The sequence below is a fragment of the Enoplosus armatus genome, chromosome 21, assembly GCF_043641665.1.
Source record: "Enoplosus armatus isolate fEnoArm2 chromosome 21, fEnoArm2.hap1, whole genome shotgun sequence".
NCBI lineage: Eukaryota > Metazoa > Chordata > Actinopteri > Centrarchiformes > Enoplosidae > Enoplosus > Enoplosus armatus.
Window position 1 is genome coordinate 10702493 of NC_092200.1, and position 11788 is coordinate 10714280.

Sequence of the window (11788 nt, forward strand, 5' to 3'; positions counted from 1 at the left end):
TGAGATGTGACATGAGCTCCCACCTGATATGGTTGACCACAAGGAGGAACGTAATAAGTCAGATAATAGCTTAAAAGACTCACCACATTCACTACAAGCATTACAGTATATCATGCAGTAACATGTGACCACATCGAAAATTTGCTGATATGTGAGTAAGGACATATATGCATGTTCAAAGCAACATTTATTCATAATCATGAGATCATGTACATCAGCTTGTACTTCTCACTTTGCCACATTTGCTTGATCATAAAGCCATTTTTTCACTTTCTTTAGTGTCTAGAGTCTCTCTAGTTCTCTATAAATCAGAAAAGGTTACTTAAAATATCATGTGTTCATAGCTTTCTTCTGCAACATGTAACATATACCCCTCCATCAGCCCTAAATACTTAACTGTGGTTGAGTTCACAAGTGCATTATTGACTATCACGTCACCATCTTCAAAATCAAACTTTTTTGATTTTTTGATTTCTCTAGCTGACATATCAGTGGATCACAGGACCATCGCAGGCGTGTGTGACCATAAAAGGTCATGTAAAATTAGATTATTGTCAGTATCCCAGAATCCTTTTTCATCCAACATATGAAATTCTGTTTGGAAGATCCTGCACTAATTAACCTTAGAAATGATAAGCCACCACACTTGAAGTGTACCATATTCTTGTAACACAATTTCATTCTCACACCGAAAACAACCACTATGGGTCTCCTTTTACGAACAATAAAGGGTATAATGACATACATTATTCACTTTGAAATATTTTGTAATATATGTATTCTAGTGTATACAATATCTCTGCAAACTGTTTTTTGTGGTCTTTCAAACATTTTGTAATGTTTTACTTGAGCTTGACCAAAATATACAATTAAAGAATGATGCAGGTTTTTCAAGTCAGATGCACTTCATAAGGAACAAGGTAGCGACTGGCAACAAAGTGCTCACCAAACAGGTCTTTATTAAGCTGGAGAGGTGAGGAAAGATTTACGGGGCAGGGGCACATTTATCACATTCTGGGGCAAGTGATGCAGCCTGCCCTATCCATTTATTACATTAAAATGAAATCCTTTAATACTAATAAAATTTTGACAGAAAGCCAAGTGCAAAAAAAAAAAGTTTCATATGATGTAAATGGCAAAACAATTTAAATATTCAAAAAAATCTAAAAATGTTTTCAGCTGCTACATTATCTCTGTAACTTTAGCAATCCAAAAAGTTTGCAGCCATGAGCAGTTCCAGTGCGATCTCCGGAGCGATGGGGAATTCAGGTATTTCTGTGGAGCTGTTGGTGTAACGGACCTTGTAGGTGAAGTACATGCAGACCTTAGACAGGACATGAGACGGAATCTCCCTGAAGTTCACTTCATTGGTTTCATTCTCAGCAAACTGACCTGCAGATGGAGGGTTACAGCGGGTGTCATGAGTAGATAATAGTAGTAAATTCATGCAGTTTAAGAAGTACACCTTTGACTAGCCTATCCTAGAGGTAGCTATCAAACAGAATAATTCTGCAAGATGCTGCCTGCCAACAGGTATCAATGAAAGATAAGAAAAGGTATAATCTTTAGTAGGAGGCAACAAAACCGTTTTATGGAGGGAGCATAGTGCCACCAACTGGACAGGCAGAATTAACTAGACTAAATAAACATCAATACCTTAAATCATACAAAACATCACTACTGTACACATTTCCTATACAGAAGTTACTTCTCCCATCAATCACAATTTCCATCACGCTGCTAAAATCTACAATTTCATGTGAAGTAAACAATTTCATTAAAAAAAATCCTGTAATTGACATAATCCACCTTGAAAAACAATAATATTTAATTATACAGGCATATTCAACCTTTTTGTTACTGATAGGTGTCTTGTAGTAAAAAGCTAAACCTGACCATTCTATGCATGAAATTCCAGAAAACCATTTCAACAGGATAAAAACAATGACAGGGATCCTTTAATTAGTCCATATGCATAGGTGTGCTCATTCTAATATACAGCTGTTTGCCTGACTCCTCACCTGGCCCGCTTAACATGGCTTTAATGGTCCCAGATGTCAAGGCGTGTTCTCTTTTCACAATGAATTCGTGACCATCTGAAGAGATCAACTTCACATACATGGCATCTGGCCCTTCACAGCCGCCGTAGGTTCTCTCTTCACCATCTGTGAAGCGATACAAACTGACAGTCTCAAACAGGTGTACCCCAAATGCTCAAGTACCACACACACACACTTGAACAACTGTAATAACTTAATAAATAATGACTTTGCCAGATTCTGCTAATGAAGAGAAACGTTAACAGACGAAATCTCTGTGAGTCGGCAAACATCACTCTGGTGTGGAAGATACTCACCCATTCTGTTCCGACGTTACTGTTTACCCTGACAGGGAACATAGAAACATCTTATTTAGGACACCAAGACCCTCGAACATACAATTACGCTATGAAGTTGCCACTGGCTATATAAAGCTGTTATATAGTGTTGAATAATCACTCTTACGACAGGGTTTCCGTTAGCTAACGGTAGGCCTTACATCTTTTGTGAATTTGTGAAAATCACCGTGTCACATTATGATTAGCCAGATCAAACGAATAGCTAACCTACCAGTAATGTACCGCAATGTAACGTGTCTTTCGTCAATACGAATCCGAATAACTACAACTGTGATTTATCTACTCTAATCCACTTTAAAGTTGGATTAGTGGCCATGTCTTTCTCTATCCAAAAATGTTTTTTTAAGTGAGTTCGCAGCCGATGGCGTTAGCTAGCAAGCTAATGCCATGCCAAACGAACGATAACGTTATAATTTCTTTTATCGATTGTTTAGTGTTTACAATTCATATCAGATAAACAGACAGAGACATACCAAAATACAACAGCATGTAGTCGAAACACAACACAGTTTCTTACCACTCTGTAGTCGAATGTGGAGTGGAGATTGCGTTTCAGCTAGCTAATGTTAGCCACCAGGCTGTTGATACACGGAACTAATTTGTAGGAACACCCGTCCGCGATAGATTTCTTCCGTAGAGGTTCATCGACAGAAAGAAACGGTCCCCTTTACTATATGTCCTGCTCAAATGTCTATTTGAAAATTTAAACTCAGTTAAATATTTTTGGCCCTCTTCAATTTTCTAATGAGACAAAACGTTTTTTTATAAAATAATATCTGTTGTAATCACAAAATGCACAGGTGAAAAAATAATGTTCATGGAAGAGGTTATTTCTGGATAATGAACATATACACCTCCGCTGTTCGATACAAATCGGTGTCACTGGATAATAAGTTCAGATTAGAGAGGGGAAATAAGGATATTAATTTTTGATTTTAATAAAGAGCTGAGATGACTTGTCAAATTTACACTGGTTTACAGGCCATCCGTGAGGAGATGAGATTGTCCTTTGACGCCGATAGGGGGCGTCTGTGTTTCAGGTTACCCTCCATGACTGTCTCCACTGGCTGAGATGAGCGAGAGCAGGTGCTGATTGGACATGACAGAGACATTTTGCAGGCCCATAAATCTGGATTCAAGAAAGAATGAGAGAGAGAGAGAGAAAGCATGCACTCTGCACTATCATAAACTTTGCAAAGTCCAGTGAGTAGAAGTCAATCACTTCAGAATGTTGTACATTATTTTGATTACAAAAGTATGGTGGGACAATTATAAGTATTCACTGGTGTTAATAGAGTTATAACAAATCTAAAAGACCCACATTTTCTAAACTAGATCATTAGGTTTGTTGTTTGTATTAACAGCCAAACATTACAGCTCATAAAGTGTCTTCTAACAGGTAAAGTTGTGTCCGTCATAGATCAGAGACAGTTGAGAAGTGGGCACATACTGTAGTCACGGTCAGGTTCAGAATGTGACTTTGGCTCGATCCTGCCTGGAGCCCTTTCATGCAGGAAAAGTGATGACTGTTGAAATCTGAGGCCGCTAAATGGACGCAGAGTTATCTGAGCTGTGACACTAAGAGTAGACCACTGCGCCTGTAAATTGTGCCGTTTGACCCAGAGGTGGGATGCTCCTCATGGAAGACGCTAAGGAGTTCTAACATTTGTTTCCCCACTTATACTGTTGTTCATTTACACACAGATGTTAAGGATGCACAACTGACTCTCTTGGGGTTAACGGAGACCATTTTCCCAGGCTGCTCTGGTCAGTTTTACTTAATTGGCTGTGCTTATTACTACCACAGATGTCAATGGTGACTTCTGCAGAGGTGACACCTGACCTGGTATTTGTCTTACAGTAATGCCAGGCTTAGCTATGCTGTCAGGTTTGTGTTCCAGAAAGTTCTAGTTGCGTCCTGCCTGTTGACTGCCTGTGTTGCCTGTTGACTCACACTCTCACACACGCACTTACACATACTCAACCAAAAACAATCACTGACCTTCCAGTCCCCCATTACACCATTAGTGCTTATGATCAGAGCAGACGGGTGGCGGCAGCGTCTTTGATGTCTCTCTGATACAACCCACCCCACTGCAGCTGCTCTCAGCTCTATTTTGGGGAGGCTGCTGTGGGACCTTACAACAGGGCTTCCTTAACACACACAAACACACAATATACGCAAACTCTCTTGTGATGCCAAGTGATATCATCCATCCCTTTAACACATCAACTACACACTCTCAGATCACACTGTCTTGCACACTCCCAGGCCCTTCTGGAAATGGCATGGGATGCAGTTAACTTGCTAGAAAAGGCACTTGTCCATCTTTATGCTTGTTAGTCTAATTAAACATTGGTTTTTGTCTGACATCTTAGACAGCACGGTTTACATTCTTGAAGGCTAGCAAAGGTGCAGATACAATGATGTTCACTTGGTTCACACATGGCTTAAACATTTCCCCCCTTTTCCCCCACCAGCTTCAATACCACAGAGTCGGTCAAATGTCAATACACAGGATAATTTCTGAACAGTACAATAGCTTAGTTTCAGAGGCCCTGAATGAAACCAGGTCAGAAGTTTAGTCATGATAGGGAAAGATGGGGGAGGAGTGTCTTTGGGCACTTCTTCTCTGAAAAGAGGGAAAAGGCTTGTCACAATGAATTTGAGGGTACTGTCCCTTTTGCCTGCAGCATGTCACGGTGCCCTGCAGTTCTCATGTTGGTCCTAATCTAATGAACCTTTGCTGGAGAGGAGCATCATTAACCCATCGGCATGTCACAAACAATAATGTCTCATTAGATGAAAGGTGAAAAAATTATATGAAATGTAATAAATAATATATTTATTATATATGATATAATAATAAATTATATATAATATAATTAATGGTATTTATTTCAATACTATTAAGAGACACCAACAAAATCATATACCTATTTTGATGAAGAGCTTTTTTCTATTTTTCATCATGGAATTTCTTCAGGTAGCCTCATGAAGAAGAAGTTATAATGTGTCATAATGTGTTAGAAAGACATATTAGACTTTGGCTTTATTGCGTGATTTCAAGCTCAAATACACTGAAGCTTATCAGCTCTCGTTGCCACCACAACCACAACACCACATACAGTAATATCATTTGGTGATAGTTTGAACACTGACTCACACGGCACACATCTGTCATGTGCGATTCTTGGATGGACATAACGTCTGGCAAATTGTTAAATCATTAAATTCTTCAGGAGTCTTATTACAAGCCGACGGTGGACATTAGCATCATAAATTTGCTCACACAATGACAACTTAACAAAAAAAAGTGTGGTTGTCATGATTGCCGTTCTGTAATGTGATATTCTTGTACCCAAACAGTGGTGGAGTCTCTAAATCATGTGTTTCTTGGATAAATAGATGCACAGGTAGCAAAGTTTTTTTTACAAAATAGACATGGACTCATAGACAAAATAGGCAAATGTATTTTATCAAAATATTTCTGAAAATTACAGCGACAGCAGCGAAAGTACAGAGTCAGAGACTCAATGCACTCTGAGTCACTGAAGCAACATTATTATGATCGTTGTTGACAGTGCACCCTGCAATACAATAATGATTCAAAGCCACCAACTTATGCAACCATAAAGACAAAGTGGATTGCTCATAACCTAGTCACGAGCAGAGAATGATGCACAGGAGAAATAACATCTTCCCAAGTCATAAAATGATCTGAAACGTCCATCAAAAGATGTTCCTGCTTTACATGTTTGTTTTCTGCTAAACAGTGTCAGTTTATTGCCCCTACTCCCCACATGATGAAAGCTTCAAATGGCATAACAGACAGATGAGAGGATGTGACAAGCCTTTACTTTCAATAGCTTAAGGCTAATGCAATGTGTTGAGGCCTTGCTTGCTTGAACTTTAATGACTCACCCAACAGACCCCTATGATAAAACCTCACGTCATTAGATAAACAGGACATGAAAAGTCTTATGCTTAAATGGTGCATAAGTGAATAGTGTCGTCCATGTGCCATCCCACAAAAAACAGCATATAAGCATATGACACAAAAAGTGCTGCGTGTTTAAATGACAAACCGATGATAGTTTACTTTAGATGACAGAGTGATAGGTTTATGGTTGTATAACTGAGATTTGTTTGTGTAAATATAACAGATGAAGTGATGCTAAGCTAACCCAGCTATGCAAGGCATGGAAAGGGGATCTGCTTAATACTGATGTCTTAGCAACAGTTTTTAAAAACGCTGGGCACTGATATCCCCTCACTGCTTACAAGCCTTAATCCAATTTTAGAAGCCCAACCAAGTTGCATTTTAGTCAGACGGTGGAGGCTTGGTGGAGGGAAGTTAAAGATCCCCAACCCTCCTTCTCCTTCATCAAAAATCCAGAATCTATAAAAATAAGATGAACTTTGGACAACAGGTGTTTCCTGCTGTAAAATCCATTCTCAGTGTATGTTTGCTGGAGGATTCAAGTTTCCACGTCACACTTTTGCAAGTTGAATATTCCCAACTATTTATGATGTCAAAAATGTCACTTAGGCTCATCCCTAAAAATGGGATTTTCAGTGAGCACAGAGAAACTTTCCACTTTCAGCAGATGAATGTGAAAACATAATTCTAGTGTTAAATCATGCACATACATCATTCTGTATGGTGACGCTCAAACATTCAACTGTAGGAACAAGAAGAAAAACCTATTTTCGAGTGGAGGGGAACTTTAAATATACACATGAGAAACTATTGCTTTTATCTTAGTGGGTATATGCCAGACTTAAGATGCCTATACTGTATGTCCAGGCCAATCCTCACAGACACACAGAAGATAAAGAAATATAATTCTTATAGTTGATTATTCTTAATCACCCATTCAGCAACAAATTGACACTATTTACCAAATCTGTGAAAATCCGTAACAACCCCCGGGTTATTCAGTTATTCAGGTTTAAAATGTATGAAGATAATTCATTATATATAAAGTACACCTATGTGATATATTGTTATGAAGCATTATATAGATATGAATGCCTCATAGGAGGAGTTATAAAGGAGGACATATTGTTGTCAACAATACATTGGGAAAGACAAAAAATGTCAATATATTACTATTTAACATAAAAAAACACTTATTTATTTTTAATACTGTCTGGGACAGACAATGTCTTAGCACAATTGATGATTTATACAGTGAAGGCTCATTCTCCAGCTTTGCTAAGTTGGGTATTACCTTCAACCTTCAGCAATCTGAACAATTAAAAATTGTTCACAGGGTTAACTACTGTAAATCTAGACTCGCCAAGATATACCTGAATATGGCCGACACTTGTGACAGATGTTCCCAGGCTCCTTGTAATCTCAATCATGTGTTTTGACTGGGGGAGTATGGGAAGTCTTATTTCAGTCATTTCAGTAATATTAGAACAAGTAATAGAACCACCCACACGGATTGCTATATTTAATATACCTGTGACAAGCAAATGTAATCTCCTAGTTGTAATCTATTAGCCTGTTGGAAAAAGGGGGCGGGGGTTGGTAGAGGGAGTGGGAGTGGCTGGAGGGGTTCATTATTGGAACAATGCATGTCACTGTATTGTTTTGTTATGAAATGCCAATAAAATATGTTTATAAAAAATACTGTTTTAAAGCACTAAAGAGGGAGGTTAATGTCATCTTCACAAATTTTTTGTTTTAATTTGTAACAAATTCAGTGGTTGCAAAATCCAGTCCAAACTGGTCTCGCATTATGGAGGACCACAAGTGTGATGTTAATGATTATCAAGCATTTAATTGACTGATATCTGATAGGACAATTAAAATCAGGAATTAAAAGATCTTTTAATGAATGAATCAATATATAAATAGTCTTAATTAAGCATTTTATTAACTAATATTTAAATGGATAATAAAAAGAAAGTAAGCATTAAAACAATCAATAAATATGTAATTTGAAAATGTATTAATGAATGGAACCTGTCACCCGTGGTCCTCCATAGAACATCTCTAAAGTTTACTTTTTTCTTCTGGCAAAATCAAGTTCATCAGATGACAAGTGGGAAGCTTTTAACAGGGCAAGGAGCAGTGCGACCAAAATGAAATACATGTCAAATGCATGCCAGGGTCAGGTTGGCATGTGTACTGCTGCTCCGTTGTCAACCACAGTGCTGCTGCAGTAAATTCATATAGAGTCTGTTCCCTGTACTGTAGATGGTACATCCACCTTTGCTGAACATAAACAAGATAATTGTAGATTCTCCACCCTGGTCCGGATCGTAGCTGTCACTGGAATTTGTTAAATGGGCTCTATGAAGGTAGGATACACTTATAAGGTTTTGGTTTATATTTGTCCAGGACTGCTTGAGCAACAACATCTTGTCCAGCATGCTGTGCTACATCAGAATAGTAACACAGATATTCTATACTATTACTGACAAGTGCCAGGATTATACACTCTTCAGAATATTCCTTCAGAGGCAATGATACTATAATTGTCAATGGCAATAATGACACCTGATATTTATGCTGTAAGACAAAATAAACAAATAAATAATGTAAGAACTTGCCATATGCAGTTATGGTAATAGCGATATAAATTATTTAAGAACTGAAATTGACTGAGCCCAATCAGCGCCACAGAAAACCAAAATTTGCACTACGAAACAGCATGAGAGGAGAAAACGCTTTGCAGGTTTTGCGGCGTCAGGGCAGAGGGCACAGCAAGTGCACAACATAGCGTTGCTGATTCCAGGCAGGTGCCGCTGTTGGTGTAACACTACACTAATCCAAGGCTAATCAGCAGTGGAAACAGTACGAACTGACCCCAGACAAACTGGGGCACCTGCCTGCGCTTGCACTGTTAATGTGAGACCCCGACGAAGATACTTTGATTTCATGCCTGCTCTTTTCCCCCTGGATCTCATTATAAGAAGGTCACCATAAGGCCATCATTGCTAGGAGGCTAAGCACAGATGAGACGATGAACCTCGGAAACACATTGAGACTGGAATTTAAAACATTCTGATAAGACAAGAAATCTTTGCATCTGTCTATTCAAATCCATTTGTAGATTTTATGCCCGTGTAACTGTATATGTTCCTTTAATGTTTGCTGTATTGTGTTTTATTATACATTGCTCATGTTCACACAGCAATCAACATATCAAATCATGACACCTGGAAGTTTGAAAGTTATGATACTTGATGTGATGATGTGTATTAGTGTGATAGTATCACATATATCAGAAATAAGCAAAGTGTATTTTAACAAGGCATAACATCTTTATTGTTATACACATAACTTCATCTCCAAAGACTTTGCACAAATCAGTGGGGTAACATGAGCCTTGAGATATCAAAAGTCTCCCGCAGTTCCTCGTTATATCCTAAAATATTCAAACAAGTACATCTGCCGTTCACATCCCCAAATGGTACATACAGTACATCCAATTAGAAATAAAGTACTTTTTTCCACTGTCAAACATTATCATATGTGCATTACATTACCAATTACAAACAAGTTATATTCATTGTCAAAATACAGGTGTGCAAATTGTTAGAAAAATACCAACTCATACCAGATTCTGGATTGTGCTCTGTAAAAATCCTTACAAATAGTATATAATAATCTATATATAAATGACTCCGACATGCAATGTTGCATTTCAAAAAATATCCCATAAACAGGCTGTTTTGTTAAACCCTCCGAAACTCCAGTCTTCACCATGCTGGTGTGAAGACAGTTTAAACAAGAAAAGGAGGGTGTAGCAAAGAAAGGGTGAAAATCGTTATTTAATGCATCACATTTGTCATATAACAAAGTTTTTGAATAATTTAGTTTCTTGGTCTGCTTTTGTCTATTTCACTTTGAATATATTTTAATAGTTAGTTCCCAGTAGTTATGTGGACAGTTTGCAAACATGTAACTGGCTGAAACATTCTCCAAATGCAATGTGCTGCTTGTTGTGTAACAGACAATATATTCAAGTTGAACTTCAAAACTGATTGCAAAAAACTGCAGCAAAGAAAACCTAGCCATATTAGAAGCCCTTTTTATGATGACCAATGTTCTCAAACACATCAGTTGTACAATGAATAAATAATTAATCTTGGTAGTGGTGACAGTAAATGCCAACCATATAAATAACCACTTTTAAAATCAAAGAAATTCATGCCATACCTGCTACAAAGACTACAAACAGCTACGATGAGGCAAGTTAAAAGCATGATTCAGGTGATGACAACAGTCAAAGTATCCCCTACACGACAAAGTTAAGACAAGGATGGCATCTCTTTCCCTCCCCCCCCTTCCTCATCTTTTTCTGAGGTAAACAGAAGTACTGTTAAAGACTTTTAAAGGCATCTCTCCTTCTCCCTGGTGCCACATTCCCCATGGCCTCAACCTGAATAAATTCAACTTCCACTGTCCAAAAGACTGTCTTGATCCAGTCTCACAAGCACGCGAGCACTGCTGGGCCTACAGAAGCAGCCGCGTGAACTGCGTCTTTGCATTTTAGCGGTATACTGAAACAATGAAAGCAAAGATTAGAATGAAGGAATTCACGCAAAATGGTCTAGGCATGTACAATGAAATCATTTTCCTTCTGAATTTAATAAATAACATAAGACATGTGTTACACTCTTACAGAGCTAGGTAGCTTTTAAAGTGTGAACCTCCTTCCTAAACACGATGCCGGCTGTTAATCGGCAACCTCTCTCAAAACCGGTCTATTCAAATAATGAGAGTCTAACAAAATAAATGGAACATGGGATTTTTATAATCCACCAACCCCTTTATTTTGGCAAAATATACTATAAGCTTTCCTTTGAAAAAATAAACATATTGCACTTTTAGTAACATGAATGTGTAATGTCAAATTACAAGTCAATTGTCAGAAATGAGTAACATTTCAAAATAAAAAGGGAAAACAAATTTATTTTCTCATTTTTGCAAAGAGAAGAAATTTCCTTTTCAACCACAAGCATATGACTGCAGGTAACCAACATATAGAGAACAACAATGAACAAAATAAAGCTACAATAAAACAGAAAACAAACAAAAACAAAATGTTAAAACTGTACCATGCACGGGGAGTGTTTCAGAGCAGTGTATCCTGGGTTACAATGGACGGAGCTCGAGAAAGCTGCGGTGATGATTGGGTAAACAGAGTAAGACTGGCTAGTGACCGTGCTAGCACTGACTGCTGGCAACGGCCCTGCCCAGTTTCCTGTTGCAAGAGAGGTGTGAACCCCAGAAAAACGCTCCGAACACCTGAACACCCGAGCGCGTTCCCGCTGCGACTGCTCCCCCACCCCCTGGCCACCGGGCTCACATCTCCCCATCAAAACGTCAGATGGCAAAATAGAAAGGCAGCTGTTTGCTCCCG

At 38.3% G+C, this 11788-nt stretch overlaps 1 protein-coding gene across 1 annotated transcript; it reads right to left on the minus strand.

Annotated features, from left to right (window-relative positions):
- Positions 1–170: 170 nt before the first annotated feature.
- Positions 171–3011, minus strand: eloca (elongin C paralog a). The gene is made up of 4 exons (XM_070928056.1): positions 2916–3011; positions 2357–2384; positions 2022–2165; positions 171–1392 (listed from the first exon to the last, which is right to left on the minus strand). Exons 2-4 carry the CDS (start codon positions 2358–2360, stop codon positions 1202–1204), a joined length of 339 nt encoding a protein of 112 aa, XP_070784157.1. The 5' UTR covers positions 2361–2384; positions 2916–3011; the 3' UTR covers positions 171–1201.
- Between the last annotated feature and the right edge of the window lie 8777 nt (positions 3012–11788).

Excerpts from the sequence above, each read along its gene's own strand:
- eloca (XM_070928056.1), bottom strand. Across the intron at positions 1,393-2,021 it reads AGCCATGTTAAGCGGGCCAG|GTCAGTTTGCTGAGAATGAA; the intron begins GTGAGGAGTCAG and ends CTCCATCTGCAG.